Genomic DNA, 26,130 nt, shown 5'->3' with positions numbered 1-26,130 from the left:
TTTCCTTGTATAACTACCTTACAAATTTATAAAGCTTCTTACTGCCTCTGTGCAGACGAGTCTGGACTGCCTCTTCATTCTCTTGATTGTGAGCTAAAACAGAAATTCTCATTTCTTTCCCTTTCTTGAACTTCTAGAAGCCTTCCCTTTAACGCAGGTCACAGGCATCCCCTGCTTGCTGGAGAGATCTTACTGTGCTACAGTAGCTCTTCCTTTCAGTAATAAATAAATAAATAAACCCTAAGCTATTACTGTACAGTGTCAAATAATTTCTTAACAGTGCAGTCCTTAAAAGATCTCGTCTTCCTTTAAAGGACCACAGCAGAAGAGTGAGAAGTAGTTGTTATTATAGCCCTTGATACATTTTATTTTCTAAACATATGGAGTAAACTAGGGCTATAGGAAAGGATTTTAAAAAAAGATGGATTAACTGTGGGGAGGGAAGAAAAATAAACTTCCAGAATCCAACAAACACTTTTTCACTTCTCTCTTGTGCAGGTCAAAACTGGCTCGAAGACGCACGGGCCAGCTGAAATACTGAGTCCATGTAATGTTCTCATCTGTTCTCCCTAACTCACCTTCTGATAGATAAAGTGTTACCTCTCATTTTCTCTTTGTGATTCTTGACAGTTTCTCTTGTATGTAATCCTGTGGCTTAACATCCCCTACCTTCCCAACTCCTTCAGCACATTTTCTAGGTATTCTAACCCTACCTTGTTTCTTTTCACTTGTACCAAGAATTGTACTAGTAGCATGTGGCCAAACAAAAACAGAAAGAAAAAAAAAATCAAAAAAAATCGAGTGATTATGCACGACTCTAAAAAGAAAAAAAAAGTTATTTATTTTTTCTTGTAACAATTGTTTTCCCATTCCAACTAACCTTTTGGTGTCTGTCCCACTGTCCATTGTAGTCTGTCTAGACTGCTGCAGGTTTTCATTCAATTTGTGACTTGGCAGTAGTCATTGGTTCCCTCAGGGCAAAGTTCTAATGCCAGGGAAAGCTCAATTCCTCTATGTAGGCATTACCCAGCCAGGAACTGCAATAGCTCCTCAGGCTTTCTGGATCCAGCCTCCAATTTAAACTCTGTTGAAAGCTGATATTGGACAAATCTATCTGGGTAGACTGGATTTTGGACTTGGTGCAAGTTTTTGAGCGTCCAGGGTCCAACAGGCGTAAGGCATGAGCTGGAAAAAGATAGGGAACAAACCAAGAGAGGCTGGCTAGAACAATCTGCCTTTAAACTTGCTGTGGGGTTGCAGGTGAACAGTGCTTGGCTTTAACTCTTTCCCAAAACATTAACACTCACTCCTCTGTCTCTGAACTAAGCTGGGGAGACAGAACCTGTACTGATGTGAGGAAAAATAAACCACATCGCTGAAATATTAGATACGATCCCTAAAGTTTTAGATGCTCAGCCTCGTATTGGACAAATGGAAGGTGTTAAGCGGAAATGGGACAGTGTGCTTGTTCCCTAGAGCGCTTTCAGGAGATCACCACGGGAGGGCAGTATCTCCTCTTTCTGCTGTTAGTCCTGACTTCTAAGTTCCTGTAGTAACAGTTCTCACCTTTCTTGGAAATTTACAGTTGTCATTGGTATGTTAGGATGGAGTGCTCCGCGGCGTCATTCTGAAAGGCCTGCTTTATGCGTGCGTCCCTTATCTGTAATACTCAGACGACATCCCATCTGTTCATGGGGAAAGCATCCTCTGTCTACAAAATACTTTCTAGACCTAGCCCTTGCAATATTCTCCAGGGAACAGCAGGACATTTTCATTTCCTTTTGGAATAACTATTGAATGTCTCCTAATTTCCCTGATACAATTTTCATCAGCTAAAAGCCCCCTAGGTAGTTTTAACTTCAGAATTAATCCTTTCTGGAGGACAGATCAAGTGGACTGTAGTCCTGGTCAGTGGGGTGTAATAATTGATGACTTGGAGATCAGCTGGGTGGCGTTAGTTCTCGACCTACAATGTAAGTTCTCCTTGCGGCCAAAGTTTTGGTCCTTGCCCCAAGAAAGGAAAGCAGAATGAATTTCCTTTCTGAGAAGTGAACCCATCTTTCTTAGTTAGGTTTTCAGGGAGGTCAGGGGGTGTTTGTTTTCTTTTACTACGTTTCAGACTGTGCTATACTTCCTTACTTACCTTGGGCACTGACAGGGCTAGCTGTGATCCTGGGGAATGTACAGGAATTTCATCCTGAGGTTCTGACCTTTCAAAGGGAGAAGTAAAAGGGTTTTGTTCCACTATTACATTAGGCACATTTAGGCACACTCCAGCTCAAGAAGGTCATTTTGATTCAGCTCAGTCATCAGCCGGTCGTGCCACACATGAAATTCTGTGGCCAAAAGCGTACGTGGGACTGGCATCAGTTGAGCAATTTTTTTAGCTTTATGGCGTTTTCATTCTTCAGTAAAGTGCAATGCATAATGAGACCTCCTAAAAGCATGATGGGCAAAGGAGCAGGGAGATGGAGTCTGACACTTGCTAGGACATATCTTTATATATTTCAAGATAGTACTCAAGCTAAATAATGTGCTCATGCTATCTCCCATGGTCCTCAGATTTATTTCAGAACTGGAAGCCAGAGTGAGGGAGCATCCTGGGGACCCAGGAGCATAATAGCACAGGTTTTTTGTTGGTTGTTTGTCGGTTGTTTTTTTTCCTTCTGGTTTTGTCTTGTTTAATTATGTGTGACTCTTAATACAGTGATGATATTCCTTTGTTATGCAATGGATGATAATGCACTTCCAGTGTGTGGATAAGTAAGATTGCTAGTGCTGCAGGAGGGCTCCTCAAGCTGGAGCTAAGCCGATCTCAAGAATTACGTTAACTGTAAGCACTAAGTTGTTGCTGCCGTCACCACTGTTTATAATGAAAGTGGAACCAGTTTGAGAAGAGGTAGTGATTTAGGTGGGGGCATTTTAGTTTTTCTTTTTCTTTTTTTTTAACTAGAAGAAAACTAGTTTGCTAAGTCTTTGCTTTGGATAAGCCGGAAAATGAACTAAGGGGGTATAGGCATTGCATAGAAACATGATTAAGGGATCTGCCTTTAAAAGCAGGAAGAAACAGATGCTTATTTTATACAGAGCTGGAAATGTTACAGCTCTGTTGCATAAATGTTACTCTTCTATCTAGAGACTCCAAGCAGCTTCTGATGTCTATGTGGATAACAGATCATCAGAAGAGCAAAATTCTATTTTTAAGCATCAGTATCTCTTAAAGCTGCATAATCTGTGACAAAATAGATTCTTCTTGTGTGGAGTTCAAATGGGCATTACTATTTCCAGGCCTGACATAAAGGCATACAGTTACAGTTTTTCACCAATTATTGAAGCTCAGTTTGAGACATCAGTTTCCCTACTTAAAACTGTAACTGAAATCAAGTTTTCCTTAAAAGGATAACAAGGCAAAAAAAGGTGGATTTCCATTCACTTTAAAGCTTTTTTTTGATCTAGCCCAACATGTTAGAAATTTCTTTTTAGAAACAGAGCAAGAAGGGGAAATATGACATTTAAAAGCCTTCTTGACATTTAAAAGCCCACTCTTGGTTACGTGCTGCGTGTATATGAAGTCCCGGAGTCAAACAGCTCTTGGGACTCAGCCACCGCAGACCAGGCGTCATGCTGTGGGCCTGCCAGCCCACTCAGCATAAGCACTGGTAGTAAACTTGATAGGTGTTTCTTGGGGAGGAGGAATATGGGACTGTGCTCTACTTTGGGGGTTTTATGTTCCTCACTAAAAGGAAGGAGAAAATTACCATTTTTTTTTTGTCCATTGAAAACCATGTCGTTGGTGTTTGGAGCTTCCTGGATATTTTAAAACTAAATTAAACCTCCTATACTGTATTTTAGAAATGCACTTTAAGTACCTTTTTAAAGAAGATTCCTATATTCTGGGATGCAGAAGGGAAGGGAATATTATTTCCAGGCCACTGAGAAAGTGGGTTTTTTTGGTCAGTGTCTAATAGTCCTTATTACTGATTAGCAAGGTATTTCAAAGCAAAGACTTTACTTCTTGCTGCTTGTTATTTAATTTACAGGGATTTAATTTTATGTAATGTATTGTATATTTATACATCTGTAATTAATTGCACATTAGATAAGAAAGAGGATTAGCTTTGGAATAACACCCATTGGTACTATACAATCAACTAATACTGCCTATGCATATGCATCTTTCTGGTACTCTTGCACAGCCTTAGTTTGTGTTAGTTTATACTGTGGTGGGTGTTTTTGTTGAAGATGCAGCAGTTAACCTGCTGCTTGAAGGAAGGATACTAATGCTGCTCTGGAACGGTCTGCTGAATGTACTTTAAAATGGGTCTCTAACATGTGCGTTGCTTCTCTCCATTGTGGTTAATAACCCCAATATGTGGTCTGAACTGTACTGTATGTAGCAGGAATGTATTAATTTTGTGCTTCCTTGTTTAAAAACATCAGCTGTTCAAGAACAGGATTGACTTTTTTTTTTGTTCAGAAGGCCATTTATGCGTTCTAAATATTTTAAATCAAAACTAGTCCAACACTAACCAGATGGCTGTGTCCGATGTTATTTGGAACAGTTTTTAAATTAACAGGATCAGCTGTGTATTCAGAAGACTGAGGGTATGGAGGTCATAAGTCTTCAATTCCTAATGTTGCTAAGTTAATGGCCTGATCCTGAGCAGTACTGAACTCTCTCTTGCTGACCTGAAACCAGGAACTAGAAGCAGAGCGAGTCTGGAATGATCAGCACTTCCCAGGATCAGTTCTCAATTTTCCACTCTGCTTGTTCATACTTCATGTGCAGTTGATTAAGGTTCTTGAATTTGGACATTAGACATGCTGTTGCACTGAAATACATACTTTTTTTTTAATTGCAGTCCCCATTTCCCTGTTGAATCTCTCTGTACACAAGGTATACAAGGTATATGCTGTATAAGTGGCCTTCTTGAACAAATCTCTCTGCAAACTGATTTCATCCCAGCGAAGGAGTGTATCAGCAACACTGTACATTAATTTCAGGTTTTCATTTTCTTATTTTATTTTGTAAATATATCCGATATTTGGAGCTTGAGTATACAAAATGTAAATATAGTTCATGTATTTGTACTAATTCTGATCCATTTTGCTGTATAGCCTTAGGTGTGCAATGCAGATATCTAACTGTGTATGGTAACCTTGCACCACTGAATTGTTAGTGAACGAGGTGAAACAATAAAGGTACAACCAGTGCATTAGCAGATCTAATGTGTGCTGCTTTTATTATGATTTAATTACTGGTATCTTGTATTGATTATTTGTTTTCAAAACCTGTCCTGAACAAGCTTATGCTTTTGTGAAAAGAGATTTGTCTCGGCTGTTCTTCAGAGAGACGAGGGGCACTTCTCTTTCCTTATCCTTTTCCCTTTGTTATGTTCTGCAGCATTTCCAAGTAGTTTTTGGATGCTTTCAAAAGATTCTTTTGCTTGAAAGATAAAATAAGGGTGTCAGTGCTGCCAGTACACAACTTGCTTATCTGGGGGTGACTGTTAAAAATGACAGGAAGCACATGAAATCAAACCTCCGAAATGTAACAGCAAAATATGAGGCACTGGCTTTGTGGACAAAGACGTCAGGGAATCCCTGTGACCTGGGTCTGAAAGTGAAAAGTTCTTTGTAGCTTTTACAAGTCATGCTGAGGAAATGGGACAGGGCATTCCCAAAGCATTTAAATCCCACAAAAATGGGCCATCACTTGCTGTCAAACACCTTGTAACTGTAAGCCAGCTGTGTGATGGCAAAATACTTCTATCAGGCTGCTGGCTAGATCCGTTATCTGAAAAGCTACCATGGATGTCTTGCTTCTTGCTGCTGTTGCTGAGTCCTCCTCCTTCCTCCTCCTCCTTCCTCCTCCTCCCTTTCTTCTTTTTTTTTCCCCCAATGAGGCACTTGAGTAACCCATTAACTTTATGATTGCTCTTCTGACAGCTTATTTACTGGTCTAGAGAAGCTGCTAGCTGTTCTACTGCTTTCAGATTCATTCCACTCAATGCTCCAAAATGTGAACCCAAAGTTTGATAGGTCAGTTTGTTGCCTGTCTTCATGTTTAGAATGTGCCTCTAATAGAAAGTAAAGATGATTAAAATGTAGGTTTATCTTGGTGATACATCTCACTGCCGTGGAGCAAAGGTATGAAACTAGCTTTCTTCTCTTAAACCTGATGTTAAGCTCGATGCTGACAGGTAGGCGGCTTTCCTAAGTTTTCTTTTGCCCAAATTCCAGGACGCCTCAAAGACAAGCTGATAGCTGTGACAGCTGCCGTGCTGGCTGCAGCCTAGGACGATGTTTCAGCAGCTGCATTTGAGGAAATGAGTTCTGTACAATTAAAGGCGAGACAAGGCAAAAAGCCGCTGTTCGCGGGCTGTCCCAGGGGTATTTCTGTTGAAATAAGCGGCTGGCAGCAGCCCGACCTTCAGCTGGTGAATGAGCCCGTCCTGCGGCGGGCCCCCGAGACCCCTCCGGCCTTACAGGCGGTGTCGGAGCGTTACCGCCCGGAGGACGGCACAGGAACCGACCGACCGACCGGCGAACCCCTTCCGGTGTTCAGGGGGCCTTTCCTGACTGCTCCTTCCGCCCCGTTCCGGTGTATCGACACCTTCCCGCCGCAGCAATACCGAGCGCGCTGGCCTGCGGGGACGGGCCGTATCGCCGCCGAGCTGTCCCTTTAAGGGGGTGAGGCGCCCGAACCATCGGCCCATGGGCGGGAGGCGGGGCTCACTGGAAGAGCCAATGGGCGCTCCCCATCCCACCCCGCCCCTCCCGCGCGGCTGAGGGCTGACTGGGCGCTCGCCGCAGGCCGAGCGCGAGAGACACTGCCGCCGCGAGCTCCCCTCAGCGCCCCTCCGCTCCCCTTAGCGCCCCTCCGCTCCCCTCAGCGCTGCCGCCATGGCTCAGTGAGTGCGGGCGGGGGCTCGGCCGAGCCGTGCGTCCCTCAGGCGGGACCATGAGCGGGTGGGGCCTCGGCATAGGTGCACCCGGGGGGTGGGGACAGCGCCGAAACCGGTGTGAGAGCCGGGGGGTGTCCCCGCTCACGGGAGAGGCCTTCCCGACCGTTAGCGGCGAGCGGGGAGGCGCCTTGGGGAGAGCTGGGGGCTGAGGGGGAGGCGGGAGCCTTTCTAGTCTCTCGCCTCTGCCGAGCGACTTTCCGCAAAAGCTAGTTTTTCGGCGGGCTGATTTGGGAGAAGCAGGTGGTTCCGTGCGGTCCCCGGTTCCGCGGTGTGTCCGGGAGGAAGGAGAGGATGGGGCCCTGGAGCCGCCTGACGGCGGGTTGGGTTTTCACCGTTAGAGGTTCTACGGCGGCTGAGGGACCGAGAAGCAGAATAGGCCGGTTGGCTGAGAGAATGGCAAAATGCGGGAGCGGTCAGGTTTGGAGTCGTGACTGTGAAGCAGGAAACTTGTTCCTGACCCCAGGAACATACGTAAGCAGTTGGCTTTCTCTGCCTGCACGCCCCTTGCGAGCTGAATTAGGCAGCCTCTAGTAGAATATCCATTTCCCTCTTTTCCTTTGCTCACTCCAAATCTGAGACAGTTTGTATTGCAGAAGTAAAAAACCCGCCGTAGTGTTCAGACACGATGTTCTATCGCAGCATCTGTTAAACATGGAGCCGTGATAGAGCTGGATCCATCAGTGACATACGAGAGCCGCTCACTTTGCTCCCTGCCTCCTAGTGCAACATTTTGGATAGCTTGTTTTTCTTGCTCATCTAGTTGTGTCTTGGTAGTTGGGAAGAAATCTTGGTGACTTGAAACATGCTCTATGTTGGTCTCCACTGTCTGCTGGACTGACTGGGAGCCACAGGGATCTCTTGCTGTCATAGCCTACAGAATCAATTCAGAGCATGTGCTGGAGCATTTGATAGAAAGGAATGAGCTGGCTCAGCAGGTGACAAAATCAGAACAGCCTGACAGAGGGTATGGATGGATGCTGGTGCTAGACCACTGCTAATGAAACTTACCTGGTATTTTTCTTCTTCCACATTCCAGAGCTGATATTGCTTTGATTGGACTGGCTGTGATGGGTCAAAACCTTATTTTGAACATGAATGACCATGGCTTCGTGGTAAGTGAAGGAAAACTGTTCAGAAAGGCAGGGGGGTTGGAGCTGAGCATTTTGTGTGAGGTTTTTTTTTCTTTTTTCCTTGTCATGGTGTTTCCTCCTTTTAGTTGTAACCTAGTCTGCCCTTTGTCCTGCTTCCAGAGAAAAACATCAGTGCATGGCTGTACTCAGCTAGCCACCTGATGTGTATGATTTTCCCCTGCAGTTTGCTCTGGCCTTGGCCATTAACCATAGGTTCCCAAGGCACTTGCAAAGACGCGCTGCAGGTTCATCCCTGCTCAGTGTCTTTAAGGAAAGGTGGAATTGGGAGTGCACGTGTTGTTGAACCTTGCTTATGTAATTTGTAGCTTGAGCTAAGGTAACTGTTCTGTTAGCAGCTTTTATTAATGCGTTTTCTTGCTCCCCCAGGTTTGTGCTTTTAACAGGACGGTTTCCAAAGTGGATGACTTTCTGGCCAATGAGGCCAAGGGAACCAAAGTGATTGGTGCTCACAGCCTGGAAGAGATGGTCTCTAAGTTAAAGAAGCCCCGTCGCATTATCTTGCTGGTGAAGGCTGGAAGTGCAGTGGATGACTTCATCAATAAATTGGTGAGGCAAACATTCTTTCTACCTGTGACTCCTTGTTGTCTTTTGGACAAGTTTCCTCTGGAAGATCTCAATTATTTGTCATTATTGAGGTTTCAAATGCATGGAGAAAACCAAAATGCTGATTTATTTTTGGTAGGTGCCATTGTTGGAGACTGGAGACATCATAATTGATGGTGGGAATTCTGAATATAGAGATACCACGGTAAGCCTGTTGTCTTTCTTCTCTGATTGTCAGAATAGTCAGTCAACAACATGCCATGTCCTCTTTGCTCAGGGAAGGCCAAACTGAGTTATCTCTGCAAAACTAGATCATGCAGCCTATTAAAAAGCAAATGGTACGGTAGTTAAGGATTGTTCTATAAGTATATTTTATTAGAAGTTGCCTAAATCATCAAAGAATATTTTTATTGACATCTCGTAAAGAGTGAAGGCCTTTAGAAAATTTACTGTTACAACCTTACAGAGTTTTCAGGGAGATTTGAAAATCTAAGGATATTTATAGATTTGCTGTTATATCTGAATCCTGCATGACCATGGGAAAATCCAGTAAGACAGAACTGCTGGTTTGGCTGTCTTGAAAACAGCAGGGCAATTATTTTTCAAAACCAAACAAGCCTGCTTGTGAGCAGGCTGTAACTATAGAAGTTATATGTTACCTTAGCATCTCTAGGATGCTTACATGAAAATACTGTGTTCAAATTGGTACTTCTGGCTCTCGGAAGGAGTGCTGGTATTAGTCTTTTCTGCTTTGGCATCCAGATCCTAGATAAGTGAATTATAGAATCATAGAATGGTTTGGGTTAGAAGGGACCTTAAAGATCCTCTAGTTCCAGCCCCCTGCCATGGGCAGGGACACCCTCCAGTAGACCAGGTTGCCCAAAGCCTCATCCAGCCTGGCCTTGAACGCTTCCAGGGAGAAAGTTGGCTGTACCAGAGTAAAAACCAGGTACTGAATGAGGATTAATACTTGGGGAGCTTGCAGCTCCCCTTGGGGATCTCAGCCTGTGCTTCTCTCCCACTCAGAGGGAATTAGTTCCCTTATGGTTGTCCATGCTTGCACCTTCTCTCTGCAGTGAACTCAGCAACTCCACCTTGGGCCTAATCTGCCTCCCCCACATCTTTGCACATAGCTTGTATCATCTGACACTTAATTCTGAGCCTTTTCCAGCCTTACTACTGCTTTATTCTATCTGGTGCTTATAAGGACTTTGTTTTCTCAGCGTGTCTCTTTTGCAAGGATCCATGTCAAGGCAACAGGAAGTTTCCTAATGTTCACTTTGGTGTATGTACAAGCTTTCTCTAAGGTTGTCTTCTAGCATGTCCAAAGCAGAATTGAAAACCTAATTTTAGGTCTAAATTTCTAACCTCTGTTTGTAAGGCTCTGGCATTGAAAGAAATTAAATAATGCTTCTCTGGTCTTTGTTCCAGAGACGCTGTAAGGAACTACAGGAAAAGGGCATCTTATTTGTCGGAAGCGGTGTTAGCGGTGGAGAGGAGGGTGCCAGATACGGTCCTTCACTCATGCCAGGAGGAGCCAAAGAAGCCTGGTAAGCACGAGCTAGTATATTCTTCTTCAGAATGTTCTGCAACAATCGTCTTCTATTCACATTGAGAGCTGAGGGAGGGAAGGAGGAGGAGGGCGTGGGTGTGGAGAGAGAGAGAGAACAAGATATGTTGCTATCTTACTTCCTCAAGGCTCGAGATTTCTCAACCTAGCTGGGGTCACGGGGCAGTGCTGAGCTTTCATGGCAGGCAAAACAAAGGCAGGGTTTTTTTCCAGGAATTCATGGGCAAAAGTAGTACCTACAGAAATCAGAAGGGAGAAATGTGTACCAGGGAAGAATTTTACTTACATTTTAAAAAAGTACTGTTCTTGATTATGATTTTTCTTTTGGGGCCCTACACACTTGGAATGCTGTTAACCATGAAACAGGCAGCAGCAAACATCCCTGCCGTGACACACATGATAAAAGGAGGCTTCAGTACATGTTTGTCCTGATTATTGAATACATTACTTTTCTTGCAAGTTTCTGCCATGCTGTGCTGCTGGTTTGTACTGATATTACTGTAAAGGACTGTACATCAATGTTCATGTTAGAGTTCATCCCTGGTTGCGCGTTCTCTCTGTAAATGCAGAAAGAAAAGGCATGTCTGGGCTTTACCTGAGTCTTAGAATCTCTTAAGCCCCTGTCCATTTGCATTAGCATTTCATACCGATAACAGCCTGTTCAAATTTGACGGCACAAAGCCAGAAACAACATAACAGTAATTTGCTGTCTGATCATCTTTTTGCCATAAACAGCTCAGTAAATACAGCTTCTATTTGCCACCCTTACCTGAACTTTGTCCCCCCTCTGTTACAGCACCTGCAGCCCATGTGCCACCCATGCTCCTTTCCCAGTAGTCGCTTTAGTATTCTAAATGCTCTCCTGTTGGCTAAGCAATTGACTGTACTTGAGGAGCCTGGCAATGACAAAAGCTCCTAATTACTGCAGTAATGCGATAACTATATCCTGTGGAGTTTCTTCCCTCCTCCTCTCCTCCAGATTACCCTGGATTTTTCTTGTGGCTATAGAACAGAATGGGATTTTTTTCTGGCTCTGTCACTGATCCTCTCTGAGTGTGAGCCTGTATCATAACCTGCCTCTATTTCCCCATTTCTAAAATGGAGAAGATAATATTTGGGCTCTTTCAGGTTCATCAAGCTTGTCTGCACAGTGCTGTAAGCGTGACGCGGGCTGTCCCCATTTCTTGCAAACAGTGTCTAGTTCTGGGAAAAACATACATTTTATTTTACATTGCTGTGTGGTGGGTTATCAACCTGCCAGCATGCCCTCACCCCACACCTCACTGCCTTTTGGCTGAAAGATGCATCATACCAATGGATTTTTTTTTCTTTTTTTCTTCTTGTGGTGTTTGCGTCCTCTGCCTATCTGCTGAGGCATATTATTTCTCCCCACAGGCCCCACATCAAGACCATATTTCAAAGCATTGCTGCTAAAGTGGGATCTGGGGAACCTTGTTGTGACTGGGTAAATATTTATTTGATACTGACCTTAACTTGTGGTTAGAATCCATGCTTAGGTAGTTTGGTTGCTGAAGCTCATGCTTGTTTGTCCTTAATAAAACCAGTGACATTAGTGGGCTGATTTTCTGGCTGACTGCATTCAATTCAAATCTGCCCTCTCTGATAACTTACCCCCATGCAATGGAAAGACAAAGTTTTATGGCTGGGCCATGCGCTGGGGGAGCTAAATGGATCTGTGACCCACAGCGTTTTCAGTTAGCACTGGGCTTGCTTCCTTCCTTCGTTTAGGCAGAAGGAAGCCATAGGCAGATATTAAACAGGGGAAGTGGTGACAGTGCTGTTGCTGATGGCATTTTTTTGATGTTTCCTGACAGGTCGGAGATGAAGGTGCTGGACACTTTGTGAAGATGGTGCACAATGGGATTGAATATGGAGATATGCAGCTGATCTGTGAGGCGTATCACCTGATGAAAGATGTGGTGGGCATGGAGCATGACGAGATGTCAAAGGTGATCTGTAGTTTTTCTTGTCGTGCCTTCTTGAGCCATGGTGGCCGTCTGCAGTTGATGGAGGCAGGTGGGCTTGGGTAAAGCGCTGCATATACATGAAGTTGATTTTTCTGACATGCCTTCTGCCGGGGGCAGCGCACAATATTCTTGAGCTTCAAATGAGGTAGGGAGCAGCAGGCACGTACACCTGAATATAGAAGTTGTCGAAACTCTCCCGTTCTACAGTTGATTTCTCCCCAGGAAGCACCTTCTTGCATAGAGATATGAATTACTCTGCCTGAAAAAAGCTAGTAAAACATTGAGCATTATAATCAAGGAGGAGAATCTTGCAAAGACCTTGTTGAAGCAAGTCAGTAAGAGTGATGTGTCTTGAAAGAGCAGCTGTGTTTCCAGCCTTCACTGGAAATCACTGGTAGATGTGGCAGAGTACCTGTAACCAGTAACTGGGATAGCATGACCCCCTTCTGTCTGTATACATATATATCAATAACTCAGTTGATATATATACTAGATACATACTAAATCGTTGTGTATATATGTGTGCGTGTATATATATACACACACTTTTTCTCCTCTTACAGGTGTTTCAGGAATGGAATAAGACAGAGTTGGACTCTTTCCTGATTGAAATCACAGCCAATATTCTCAAATTCAAAGACAGCGATGGCAAATACCTCCTCCCAAAGATCAAGGACAGTGCAGGACAAAAAGGCACAGGAAAGTGGACAGCCATTTCTGCCCTGGAATATGGAGTCCCTGTCACACTCATAGGTAACTGGTTCTTCCATCTGTCCTGTACTGGTAACAGTAATCTCAGAAATGAGCCCACGCTGGGGCTTGGCTCCTAGAAGAGGCTCTTCTCCGTGTAGCTGTTGCAGCCTTTCTGCCCCTGAGAGCAGAATGTTTTTCTTTGCTGGGCTTGTTTTTACCTCATTTCTCAAATATGGGTAGTACTGTTATCGTGCCTTTGCCCATGGTATCTTTGCAGTTCTGGTGGTGACTTGGTGAGAGGTGAATGTCAGTGTCATGCTAGATTGATGCAACATTGCTCAGTAATCCTCTGCCTTATCTGCTACTCCAAATCTTATCATAGCCTTAAAAATGTTGCTAAAAAAAAAAAAAAAAAGGTGGGGACAGGACACCCTCAAAACCTTGTTGTCTCACCACTGCTTGGTAAGTACTTAGACTTCTCTGTAGGTATAAGAATTATTTTTCAGATATCTACCTAAGTCTTCTATTTCTATGTTTCAGTATAACTTGGCTAACGCAGCATTAGTGTGTCTAAACAGGAACACGAGGGCCAGACTGTATTTCTTTGAGAATGCTACCCTATGATGGTGGCTGCTGTTTTTCCACCACAAGAGTTGGTTGTGGTGTTTCTTCATACACTCTGGACTGCTGCTGTTTTTTGTTTTGTGGCTAATAAAGCTGCTGATCCAAAGCCAAACTAAAATGATGGAAATGTATTTTGTAATTGCTTTGAATTATAACCCTAAAGTGTGAGAATTTACCTGCTCACATACATACCTAACAGTCTTGTTACCTACCCTTTTATCTAACCTTGCCTCTGAATGGAATTGTGACACAGGAGTTGTAAAACATCTGTAACGCATTTAGAGCACTCTCTTCCCACGGGTTCAATGTAGACTTTCCCATTGAGTACATAAGGTGACTCAGCAGGTTCTTTGCTCTTAGCTTAGCTTCAATTTTCATGCTTTCTCTACCTCTTTTTCCTTTGCCTTGGCTGGTCAAGCCCTGTTGTATTAGAAGAAAAACTATATTCAGTAGACTAAAAGAGAGTAACTGCAGTGATAGCTATCAGAGAAACATGGCTGCATTCCAACATAATTTTACGAAACAAGTTTTGTAAATGGTTTTAATATTCTACTACAGCTGCAGTCTTTCGGTTCTAGGCTTGAAACAGTGTTTCTCACTTGTGCTGTTAATATTCTCCTGTTTGAGGTTCTTGCAAAGGCCGAGGGTGGAGGAGACACTCCCTAATTAGTCCTCTGCAGTGCCAGGGGAGCATTGTTAGGTAATGATGAGTTGATGGGGAAGTATGTGCAATAGCCCTTTTGCAAACATGGCTGTTCTTAGGGCAGTTGCTGTGTGTGTGGTTTTACTGCATAAGCATGACTTGCAGACTTCTGCTTGTAAAAGCAGAGTCATCCTACCCCTGGTTTTTCCTGACTTTTTTTTTTTTCTCCCCAGTATAAAAGGCAGTTCTTGCAGAAATGGAGAGGAACCAGTTCTGATTTTGATACGGTCTTTTAATCCTTCTTCAGGGAGGATCCAGAATTCTGTGAAAACATTATTAATCTTTTGTTTGTTTGTTTTGGGTGGTTTGGTTTGGGGTTTTTTTGAGGGATGGGAGTGGGGTTTTTTTGTTGTTGTAATTCACGACTGACTTAAAAGGTGGAAGAAAATTTCAGTATGAAGACCATAATAAACTTGATTGCTTTCCTTCTATCGGACACTGGAAAGGAAACTTTTTTTTTCCCATTTAACAATACCATCTTCAATTGCAAATAAGTACAATGTAAACCAGCATGATTAGGAATTGACTGAGCCAGATCAAGAGATTGGCATTCAGGCTTTCTCTTTAGGAGCTGAAGATATTGCTTGGCTATCTCCTTAGCCCTGGCAAATGACATTTAGTAACCTGCTTAGTGATGTTATAAAACTTTCTTATGGGATTCTGAATACTAGTGTTATGAGCTTACCAGATTTGTAAAGTTTTTTTCCTCTTGTAAGTTAATCTGCTGATTTATTCTTGATTTTAATTGCTCTTATTTTGCATGTGTGTATTTCAAAGCACATCTAGTTAATGTGAGTTAGCATTTATGCAACAGCTTTTTATCTTCAAAGTGTGATAGAATAATTAGTGAAGTCTTCAGCCTTGCCTGTCCCTAGACTGCAGTGCAACACTGTCTGTCTTTTATAGATAGGAAGAGATTTTAAAGTAAATTCTTAAAATTCCGGTGAAAGTTCCTGAGGATAAATTTTCATGCAGGTGACTTGTGGCTTTTTTTGTCTCTTTATCATTTGAAAGCTGTATCAGTCAATATTTACTCAATGGTTATGCTGACTGGCAGTTCGGTCCCTCAGTAATGCTGTTGAAATAACTCATTTGTGCACTTCTCTTCCTGCGTGACTCTGTTTCACTATGTATGTGGCTCATCATTCAGTGACACTCTCACTGCGTGATTAAGGACAAGTATGTCAGACCTTAACCGTGATGCTGAACTTTCTAATTATCTGCCCTTTCCTACCATACATACTTAAAGGTGAAGCTGTGTTTGCACGGTGCCTGTCTTCCCTCAAGGATGAGAGAGTACAGGCCAGTAAGCTGCTGGTTGGGCCTAAAGTGACACAGTTTGGTGGGAACAAGAAGGCCTTCCTGGAGGACATACGCAAGGTGAGTCATTGTGCTTGCCAGAGTGCTGTATTACAGCTGTATATCAAAGCAGGTTTTGGATGCTGTAAACCCCAGTGAGGAGCTCTTGTGTTTGCATTTCATGACAATTAGTTCCTGCTTTCAGTCAAACGGTGCATGTAGACTGTGAAGTTTCTCGTTCGACTTTGTGGGACTTCACTTGGAATGTGAATTTGCTTTTTTTTTTTTAGGCCCTGTATGCTTCCAAGATTATCTCATATGCTCAAGGCTTCATGCTGTTGAGACAAGCAGCCAAAGAGTTTGGCTGGACACTGAATTACGGTGGCATTGCACTGATGTGGAGAGGAGGCTGCATCATCAGAAGGTAATTAAGATGAGGAGGTAACTTAGTTGCTGAGGGGAGAAGAGCAGGCAATTTAGTTTATGTGGTGCTGGACTGACAGGCCTAGAGATTTTCTTGGAAAATCCATGGAGTTAATCTGATGATTAGATACTGAGAGGCTGTTTCTGTAGATGGCACTAAAGGTTACCACATGAAGCCAATTTTCTGGTGGCTTTAGCTACTGCAGATTTTATTCGGTCTTTGTTTTGTTTGCATCTTTCTCAGTGTTTGGAATCTGAGTCCAGCTGAGTCAAACTTTGGCACTGTAAGTTTTCGATTCTGGGCCTTTGTTGGAAGCTGTGAAATTTTATTCCTGGTTTACGTGTGTTCTGCCTAGTGTGTTCCTGGGAAAAATCAAAGGTGCTTTTGATCGAAACCCTGAGCTCCAGAATTTGCTGTTGGATGATTTCTTTAAGACAGCTGTTGAAAACTGTCAGGTGAGTTTCCAAGGAAGGAAGAGCATAAAAATAATAGTTTATAGCCTGGACTTCTTCAGCTTCTTTCGCAGGAGTTACCTTCACAACTATATTTAGACTGAAAAATGAAAAGCTAGAGAACACCCTTGAAACCTATTTATACAGCATCCTTAATCCCACAGATCTCTAAAGAATCCTTAAGCTCTTTGGGACTATGTATGTGTATCTGTACACACGTAATGTAATGGCATAGGAATTGATCATCTATGGCTTCAAGGTACCCTACTTTAGTAGAACATATGGGTCTTACAGGATCAGGACAGGAAAAAAACTACATAGTTGGAGCTTGTTGAAATGGAACAAGTTACTGTGGTGAGGTAGGCTATACTGAGCTCCTAATTAGAATGTAGCCAGACACCAGGGTTAGCGACCTGTCCTTGAAAAAATGCCTGCAAATGCCTCTTGCCTCTGTTTCATCAGGAAGTAGGAGAATGTTAGTTCTAAATGAAGGAAGAAAAAGGGGATTGCATCACTGAAGCACTACTTTATGAATCGGTGTCCAGATACATCGGCCAATGAACCAAGGTCTCATGTAATGTTGCAGGGTAATTTTGTACTGTCAACCTAAAGATAATACAGGAGCAAACAAACATATAGTCCTTGTGGTGTCATGGTGGTTCTCTTTGATACTAGCCAAGCTACAGTTAGAAACTCAAGGTTTCCATTTTACTATTAGAGAAGACTTAGGCAGAACTCTAGCAACTCAGAAGCAGCACGATGTGAGGAAAAAATGTCTAGCCTGTGTGAACATTCTCATCACTGCCCTGTGTCTTGTGCCTTCTGTGCGCTTGGATTGCAGCTGTACAGAGTGTAAAGCTCTGTTCTATTACCACTGTTTGCAGTAGCACCAAAATAACCGTGTTGCAGACCTGCTATTCGTTAGACCTGGGTCTGTCCAAAGAGCGCCCTGATTTGGATGGAGTTGACAGGCAGAACTAAAACTAGATAATCTGACCAACAAAGAAGTCATATATTATCATTAGTAATTCTTTTAACTGAAGCTGAATATTCCATGCAGGTTACTAAATCAGATGTCCGGTTGAAATGAGGATTATCCACATGTCTGTCTGAAGTATCGTGCTGACCTCTTATGCCCTTGGGCAGGCTTTGTACTGCGCTTGATTAGAGGTCCTGAAAGAGCCTTGGTGTTTGCACAGTATGTTCCCCACTGTGTTGATGCTTTTGGGATGCACTGATGATGTTTATGTGAAAGAACATCCTTACTCAAAGCTGTGGTTTGATTGCATGTGAAGAATATGTCTGCACTCTTATTGTCCTGCTTGTTAACCCTATCTTACTTGCCAGTATTTTGGATCAACTGTGTTTATGTAAAATCAGGAATCTACTGCTGCATTCGCTCAGACTTGGTCATTAGATTTCATACAACCTGAAATAGCACACTCTGTTCTACTAGAATAGTTCATATGCCTGCACATGCCTCTGAACAAGCACTGATTAGTTTCTTTTCCTCTCTCGCAGGACTCCTGGCGACGTGTAATCAGCACTGGAGTAGAGATTGGCATCCCTATGCCCTGCTTCACTACAGCACTTTCTTTTTATGATGGATACAGGCACGAAGTATTACCAGCTAACCTGATTCAGGTGGGTGCCTGAAATAATCTAGCAGATCTTCTGGCTACTGAAATATTTAAATACTGGTCTAAAGGCCATGATGTCAATATGTCCTAATCACTCCAACATTGTAAAGATAAAGGCATAGATCGCCTAATATAATTCTGTTAAACCTGAAATTCATGGCAATAAAATACTATGTGATGTCTGGGTAAAGAACACCAGAAATACTGGTATGCCAGTGCCAGCATGTGTTAGCATTCCATCTGTGAGCCAAGGGTAATGACATCTTTGAATCAAAATGCTTTACAAAGAAATAAGTGTCTTAGAACCTTCGGATGTAGGTAAGCGCTTGGTTTTTTAATTAGTACCTAGCAGAAATAACATACTTTCTACAGAACTCTTAATTACTAGATATTAGTAAATGTTTCATTGCAGTGATTTTGCTAATGAGAAAATAAGTTTGAATGTTATAATATGGGAGTCAGATCTTATTTCTAGTATTCCCATAGTCAAGTATCAGTAGGTGAAACTTACAGTGCTCGTACAACTGTGATATTCATGTGTCTATTGTGTGTGTGTGTTCTTATTCTAGGCTCAGCGCGATTACTTTGGTGCACATACATACGAATTATTATCGAAGCCAGGTGTATTTATCCATACTAACTGGACAGGCCATGGAGGAAATGTGTCCTCTTCTGCCTACAATGTCTAACGGAAATATTTCCTCTTGAAACCAACATACTGTAGATCTCAGATATTCCTCCTAGAATACCACTTTTTACTGTACTGTGCTAGAACATGTGTTTGGACACTTTTGTAATAACTTGTGGGTATATTTCATATATATATATCTCAAAGCTAAATAAATTTGCTTATAAATGCATTGAGGTGTTTTCTTTCCACTGCTGATGGCCAAAACTGGCTATAAAAAGTCTTTGTGCAGTATTTAATGGAATACATTTTATAATGATAATGTCTTTATTGTATTATAGTGCATAAACTCATAGGGATCAACATAGAGAGGACTGCATTTCAGTAACTGCTGAAGTGGAGAATGGCAGACAGCACAGTAATGCTACACAAGATTCTGGGGAGGTGAAGGCCTTTTTTTTGTTGTCGTTGTTTATTGATAAGGGGCAGTAGCCTGGTTCTGATGATTGATTCCAGGGTGTTCCCCTTCACACAGTCTGTCACGCTGAGCTCTGTTTTCAGTGAAGGGTGGGATGGATTGTGGAGAAACTTGAATGCAGGTCAAGGGTGTCAAAGACTGATACTCCCGTCATCAAGCCGTTCTCCTTCCAACTGTCGTTACCTGTTTTAAGCTCTGGCATAAACTGTTGGTTTACCTGTGTGCTTGCACTCTTTCCCCCAAAGCTCCCTCCTTTTTGCCTCTTCTTCCCATGGGGTCAATTAAAAATACCTGCCGTAGCATGCAAAGTTGGCCCTATTTGATACCCTCTCCCTGCAATCCGACCACCAATCATCTTCAGGACTTCTGAAATTCACCTGAGTGCCTGTACCTTTTTTTTTTTCTTTCTCAGAACCTCTCGAGTGTTAAATTTTGTGCCACGCACTGATTTTTATGTTAATTTTTTGCTCCATTTCTGCTAAGACAGTTAGCTACTTAGTTATTAATTGAATATAACTGACAAAAGATTACTTTCAGTTTAAAGCAACTTTTCTGCAAATTATTTTTTAAGATTTAGGAATTCCATAAAATAAATGTGTGACAAATTGCAGGTGACAGCGATAACTGGTGGGTCATCAGCATTTTAGTAGTTGATCTGCCCCAGCATTTGTGGTTTAGAATTGTGTTAGAAACTGCTGTGGTGGACAGTAGGAACAATTTTGCCAGTTTGCTGTGTGCATAGATGTTGTGTTGTGGGGGAAAACGGGATACTCCCACCAATCTATTGATATTAGTATGCTGTGAGTGCTGAGAAAAATACCTACTCTATCTGGAATCCCATTGTGCCAAAACCTGACAGCTGCTAAGTCAGAGTAACTGTTCTGCGATTCCATCTGACCTGAGCTGTTCAGGGATCAGGGAAGGGACGGGGACGTCAGCTGCTGTGGCTGTACGTGAGCTGCTGTTGCTGTACGTCAGACCTGCGCCGGCCACACGTGTGAACTCCCGAGAGGGACAATCACTCGTGGTCCAGGTGGGTGCAGAATGCTCATGTAAGTGCCCGAACAGCACGGCTGCTGCACTCACTGCTTAAAACCGGACCGTGCCCAGGTAGTAGCCTCAGGGTAAGGTGCAATGCCTTCTGCGGACCGCGTCCCGGCGGTCTGTCCGTCCGTCCCTGCTGCGGGACATGTTTCCCTCGCCGGTAGAAAAGCACCTTCAAACACCCCAGTTCAGCAACGTGGCGGGGGCGGCTGCGGCGGTTTCCTCCGCCCGTCGCGGAGCGGTGACGGTTGCCGGGGAGGGCTCGGGCCTGCCTCGGAGCGGCCCTTCTTCCCGCAGCGGCCGGACGCCCGCCCGGTGCCGGGGTAACGGCGCTCCCCCGGGCGGGGACGTCCGACATGGCGGTGGCGCAGCCCCGCCCCGCCGCGCTGGGCGGGAAACCCGGCCGAGCGGCTGAGGGCAGCGCCATGGAGGCGGTGGACAGCGAGGAGCGGCTCCTGCTCACCCAGGTACGGCGGGGCTGGCGCCTCCTCCTCCTACCCGGGCCCACAGCCCCGGCCCCGCTCCTGCCCTGCCGGGGCTGGCCCCCAGCGCCGCCGGGGGAGCGCCCGGCCGGGACAAGATGGAGCCGTGGCGGGGGTGTGGGGCACGGAGTCATAAACGTGGCGTTGCGGGGTGCATTGGGGTCCGTAAGCGGTCACTTGTGTCGCGTCCTTTTAAAACAGTCTTGATGGTTTACGCAAGAGCGGGTGTATCGGTCTGCAGAGAACTGACCTGTCGCTGCCCTGGGTCCTTTCAGAGGCTGAAGGCTGCGGTTCACTACACGGTTGGCTGCCTGTGCCAGGATGTTGCAGAAGACAAAGACATGCAGTTCAGCAAACAAGCCATTGCAGCTATTTCAGAGATCACCTTCAGGCAGTGTGGTACAGAAGTTTGCATATTACCTATTTGTTCAGGAGCAATTGCCGGAGAATGCTTTTAAAAAAATAGCACTGGAGCTAGGCGTCACTGGTGCATTGTTTCTTGCATTACGTTTTTAAAAGTACAAGAAATAGTGATTCTGTTTTTCATACCTGGAAAAAACATTTAAATGTATGTGGAAATATTGTGTGGGCCACCTGCCTGTGCAACAGAGCGGCACGTAATAACAAGTTATGGTCGCTTCTCATAACTAACTTGGATAATTTGCAGTTACACCTTTGTAACAGTTGGAACTGTATTATGTATCTTTTCCTACTCAGTTAGCATTTTAAAATGTGTGATGTCTTTGTGTTTTCTCCAGATAACTTTGCCAAAGACCTTGAAATGTTTGCGAGGTAGGTACTGGAACACTTGATTATTACAATGGCTTTCTTTTTTTTTTGTATTCCGCTCCAACTAGATAGTCTTTAAAATACATCTTCTAATTCAAGTTTTAAAGGGTTCTATTGGCTGATTAAATCGCAGCTGTGAAGTTACAAAATAAATACTCCCTCGCAGGTTCTTCCTGATCTTGGAAGTTTGTTTATATGGTACAAGTGATTGTTTAGATTAATGACTGTATATAATTGTCAAATATGTTGATACATAACGGTACTGGATGGTTTGGGAGTGACAGATGCTTATGAGCATCTCTGTTTCATCTGCTTGCTCCAAGGAAGTAAGAGAATGTTTTGAGGAGTCAAAACTTAACACAGAGACCCACTGGTAAGTAGGAGGGAATGGAATAGTGGTGCTTGAAATTCTGGTTGCTAAATTCTACTGGTTTTACACAGGAAGTGTGGGAATTTAGATGTACACATACAAACTTGTAAAATGGGTTTTCGTGTATTGTAATTGGAAAAGATAGGCATCTTTGGTTTACTGGGTCCCTTTTAAGCCTTTTTAGTTAGTGTTTTGAATTAGATGCTATATGGTCTCTTACAACAAATGTTGGCAAACACATTAAGGAATATTTTTTAATTTTATGCAGGCACGCAAAACGAAGCACAGTCAATACAGAAGATGTGAAGCTTTTGGCTAGAAGGAGCAATTCTTTGGTGAGATTCACTGTATTTTCTGTCTCACAACATTCTTAAACCAATTAGTTAGTTCCTAAGAGCATTTGAATGAAGGCTATAGATGATGAAGCAACTGTTGCTTAAGCAATTTCACTGGCTTCTTGATGATGGATGGGCACAATCCAGTGATTTTTTTTTTTTTTTAACTTTTCATCTTATTTTGCCTCACAATGCTATGCCTCACTGTGGGAACACAGATCTGATTGCAATTCAAGCAGCAATGTTCTGATTGCAACAGGGCTGCTGAGGTTCCAAGTACAAAAGTACAATCAACAGACATGTTACAACATTGTCAATCTTGGAAGTAAATCACTGTTTTTTCCTGATGTTGTGTTCCTTTGTTTTAGCCTAAGGTCAGGAATAGCTGGAGTCCACCTTGAGGTGCTAAGTCTCCTAACATCAATATCGGGATGATTCACATTATTGTATCATCTTATGTGCTGATCTGTATGATGTTCAGTGGACTTAAAGTCACTAATGTGTTCAGACATACCTGTAAATGCTTCCATGAAGAATAATACTTCCAATACTAATTTTATGTGAGGGGATTTTTTCCTTCCATCTGTGATTTGAAATGCACAACATGAACTTGCCTGAGAAGGCATAGCAAATGCTAGAGCTGAATTTTGTATTCCTAACTATCATGTGCTGTTTATGTCAAGCAGGTGCAGAGGAATCTCGCAATGTTTCTGTACTCAGATTATATCGTGGCAAACTACAGCTCTGCGTAACTGCTGATGTTGCAGTTCTAGAGATGGATGTAACATACATTTATAAATCCTAGTCTTGCCAGGACATTTCAGTATCTGAGGATATCCTGCTTAGACTGAGGGCTTTGTGTGAGAATTAAAACTAATTGATGTTTGTTAGCCTTTTTGGAGTGTTTGTCATGTTATTTGTAAGAAGAATTTGCCCTGTTAATTTCTCTTGAACATTTCTCTCTAATTTCTCATGAATAAATGAAGTTCCTTAGTAGATGACTGATTAGTTTAATGTTCTCAGCTAAAGTATATCACCCAGAAGAGTGAAGAGCTCGCATCAAATAACATGGAGCAAAAGGAAAAGAAGAAAAAGAAGTCTGGTGCAGCTAAGGGAGCAAGAACTGGGGAACATCCAGAAGCAGCTGTGACTGAAAGTGAAGATTCCAACATGGCATGATTTACCTTTCAAGTAACGTCTCTGGTCATTTTCTCTTATTATCCTAAAGGAACCCCAGTTAGCCTATTAGAGATTCCTCTTGCAGGTTAGCAACAATTAGTTGGATTTTTTTTGTTCCAAAAATGAAAGGTCTGTTAGAATTCAGTAAAGCTTACAGCCAAAATGCCTTAATTGCTCACAAAAAGGTATCTTACTGTTATTAAAAAGAAGATCCTTTAAATAAAGCGTTTAAAGCAGAACACTCTCACTGGCCATAATACCTCAGTATGCAATTCCCTCCATGCTGCTACTTAGTTTCTCCAGTAATTGTTTGTCTTCCTCCTTGCTTCCATTTTTGATATTTTTGCTTAGGTATTTTGAGTATTTTAGTTTTGTTGTAATAGCCATATCTCTCGCTTGTTGTCTTGACAATTAAAACTTGTTTTGTGTCACTTTTCACCTGTGATGCTGCTGGTGTACAATCTTTGTTTTCAGTAAGTTGCATTACATTTCCAGTTTCACTACAGGAACATGGCTGGAGCAGCGGTACAGCAGAAATGTTCCACCATTGCCCTCTGCTGGGCTGTTAGAGCTTACCAAATGCTGTTGATGCAAAAGAAGCAGATTTTAAAGACATAAGGTGTTAGACAGATACAGCCAAATGAAATGAGAAGTCTGCTTAAGTTACTGCGTGGGCAAACTGTATGAAGCCAGAATATGCTTGCCAAAAATAGTCTAAAATATGCAGGAAGAGAGGAAAGACTTGAACACTGTTTCTCTTGCTCAGCCCTTGATTCATGAGACAAACTCTTCCTTGAAGCCACTTGTTCTTTCCTGAAGGATACAGGTTAGGGTAATTCTTAAAAAAACACAAGTTGAAAATCAGCAGGTTGTCATTTTAGTAAGGCTCATACCTTAAATACTACCCCAAGATAAGGTACCAGATGACATAATATTTTTGTTCACCCTTGAGATCTTCCAGGTGTAGCCTTGCTCCTTGTTTAAAACTCTTCTCTTGAAAGAAAAGTGCACTTTCTGGACTAGAGTCACTCAGCTATCCATGACACAATGCAAAGACAGTAATGCTCTGGCCTCCTTACACGTGCTCCCTTTTATTCTTGCTCTGTAAGCAGTAGTGGATTGAGGAAGAAAAAACATGCCTTTTTTAGGCTGTAACTACCCAATATCGATCAAATAACATCAAGTGCTACAGTGTAGAATAGGAATGTCATGAAGCCCTATCTCTGGCTGTCTACAGGAAATTTTACACAACGACACTTTACCCTCCCTATCCCAAACTGTTCCACTTTTAGGGATGAGATATCTTTTACAAGAATTCTTCTACTGATAGACGTAGGCTAGGTAGATAATAAACTAGCAATTCTGTACTCAACAGGAAATCTGTCCTCTTGGCATACCAGCGCTTATATTAAGAAAAAAGCAGTATGAAAACTGAGTAAATGCCACTGTATGTTACTTGCTTTCTTGAGGTTCATGAAGCTTTATTTACCGTAGTGTGCCCTGGTCATCAATCTCACAGGAGATATGAAAGGTTTTTCTCGGTGCTTTAAGGCAGAAATTATTAATGCAGCGTTGAAGCCATTAAATGAGGCTACTCATTCATGGCAAATCTATTGCTGAAGAAGGAGTCTGTTACAAGGTAGGTTTGTCTGCTTGAATGTATTAATGATAAAGACTTTAACTCAAGGCTTTCATGTTCTAACATTTTTACCCTGAAAAAAGCATAATGACAGCCACCCTAGGTTTTCACACCTCTTCTGGCTGTTTTAGCCCTTCCATACTGTATCCCTCCCTCTTCAACACCTATACAAAATCCATCCTCTTGAATCATGAGTGGGTCAGTCACCCCATTCAAAACTTAAAGCTTCTTAAATATTACAGGAATAAGATCAAGGAAATGGTAATTTTTGCATAGTTAAAGTGTCTATGCACCTTAAATAAGCGTGAATCAAACATACTTCATGTCTACAAAATGTAGGTCTAATTTAAGGTTAAATTAGATTACAGAGCATCTTTTAGGTGGACAGTTTCTCCTGACTTGCATGGGTAAGATAAGCAAAAAATGGTCAAGTATCTTTTGCTCTTATACAGTGTTGTCTAAAGGAGCAACTTCTGCAGGGGTCTGGTTATCAAGACGTGCAGTTCTATTTAATTTGCTTCTATTGTTTATCCTATTCCTTTCTTGAGTAGAAAATTGATATTTATTCCGCAGGACTCCCAGGCCTTTAGAAGCATCAAGCATTTTGATATCATAGTAGCTGTCTTCCAAGAGGAAGGCCTAGTAGATGCTTATTGCACAGCTTACCTGATTTTTTTTTTTTGAGGTCACTAAGCCCAAATAATGTATCTCAAAGTTTGTTAGCTCTGATGTTGTCTGTTGTCCTCAGCCAAAATCTCCCATTACTTCCTCTCCAAACACACATACATATACACTACTGGTACTGGCCAATGGCTAAAGATTGTTTACTGAAAAGCTTTGTGATTATTTGCTGTGAAAATATTACGTCTGGCAGCAGTTCCTTGTTACCACCAACAGGAAATCCTAGCTAGGAACCGACTTTCAGAATATAACGACCTAAGATCTATAGTAAAGTCTACACTAAAAAAAATATATCAGTTTATATGGATAATTGTACTGTTAGGTTTAAAAATCTCATTAAATGGAGATGTTTTAGCAGTTTTCATCTCTGTTTGACTGCACTACTGAAAGAGATCCAAGAAGCAATACATAAATTTGACCACTAAAAAAAGGACTTTTTAATAGAAATTA

At 42.6% G+C, this 26,130-nt stretch overlaps 3 protein-coding genes across 16 annotated transcripts in view; all 3 read left to right on the top strand.

Moving 5' to 3' along the window:
- The window catches only part of KIF1B (kinesin family member 1B), a 94,705-nt gene extending 89,481 nt beyond the window's left edge, over positions 1–5,224 (top strand). For all 12 annotated transcript variants that reach the window (XM_054849352.1, XM_054849348.1, XM_054849353.1 and 9 more), the window contains one exon: positions 499–5,224. In XM_054849352.1, the coding sequence (XP_054705327.1) occupies positions 499–541 (43 nt within the window). In that variant the 3' untranslated portion in view covers positions 542–5,224. The remainder of the gene's footprint in view (positions 1–498) is intronic.
- Positions 5,225–6,773: 1,549 nt separating this feature from the next.
- PGD (phosphogluconate dehydrogenase) lies at positions 6,774–18,915 on the top strand. The gene is made up of 13 exons (XM_054849362.1): positions 6,774–6,914; positions 8,005–8,080; positions 8,486–8,665; positions 8,802–8,867; positions 10,094–10,212; positions 11,628–11,697; positions 12,068–12,202; positions 12,784–12,973; positions 15,490–15,620; positions 15,830–15,963; positions 16,319–16,418; positions 17,937–18,059; positions 18,625–18,915. The coding sequence occupies exons 1-13, from the start codon at positions 6,907–6,909 to the stop codon at positions 18,742–18,744; spliced, it is 1,452 nt and encodes a 483-aa protein (XP_054705337.1). The 5' UTR covers positions 6,774–6,906; the 3' UTR covers positions 18,745–18,915.
- A 1,528-nt stretch (positions 18,916–20,443) lies between these two features.
- Positions 20,444–23,798, top strand: CENPS (centromere protein S). 3 transcript variants are annotated; one of them, XM_054849369.1, is made up of 5 exons: positions 20,444–20,672; positions 20,963–21,086; positions 21,446–21,479; positions 22,115–22,181; positions 22,868–23,177. In XM_054849369.1, exons 1-5 carry the CDS (start codon positions 20,562–20,564, stop codon positions 22,931–22,933), a joined length of 402 nt encoding a protein of 133 aa, XP_054705344.1. In that variant the 5' UTR covers positions 20,444–20,561; the 3' UTR covers positions 22,934–23,177. The 3 variants fall into 3 exon arrangements, with proteins under 3 accessions (XP_054705344.1, XP_054705342.1, XP_054705343.1); XM_054849367.1 differs by lacking the exon at positions 22,868–23,177 and adding an exon at positions 23,205–23,798 and having other exon boundaries at positions 20,455–20,672; XM_054849368.1 differs by lacking the exon at positions 22,868–23,177 and adding an exon at positions 23,205–23,798 and having other exon boundaries at positions 20,517–20,672; positions 20,889–21,086.
- The last annotated feature ends 2,332 nt before the right edge of the window (positions 23,799–26,130 follow it).

This window comes from Grus americana, chromosome 21, assembly GCF_028858705.1.
Source record: "Grus americana isolate bGruAme1 chromosome 21, bGruAme1.mat, whole genome shotgun sequence".
NCBI classification, from domain to species: Eukaryota; Metazoa; Chordata; class Aves; order Gruiformes; family Gruidae; genus Grus; species Grus americana.
Note: the sequence above shows the minus strand (reverse complement) of the source record. Positions and strands in the feature narration are given on the sequence as shown.

Excerpts from the sequence above, each read along its gene's own strand:
- PGD (XM_054849362.1), top strand. Across the intron at positions 11,698-12,067 it reads GGGAACCTTGTTGTGACTGG|GTCGGAGATGAAGGTGCTGG; the intron begins GTAAATATTTAT and ends GTTTCCTGACAG. Across the intron at positions 16,419-17,936 it reads CAGCTGTTGAAAACTGTCAG|GACTCCTGGCGACGTGTAAT; the intron begins GTGAGTTTCCAA and ends CCTCTCTCGCAG.
- CENPS (XM_054849367.1), top strand. The coding sequence starts at position 20,562 with ATGGCGGTGGCGCAGCCCCGCCCCGCCGCGCTGGGCGGGAAACCCGGC. Across the intron at positions 21,087-21,445 it reads GATCACCTTCAGGCAGTGTG|ATAACTTTGCCAAAGACCTT; the intron begins GTACAGAAGTTT and ends TGTTTTCTCCAG. Across the intron at positions 21,480-22,114 it reads GACCTTGAAATGTTTGCGAG|GCACGCAAAACGAAGCACAG; the intron begins GTAGGTACTGGA and ends AATTTTATGCAG.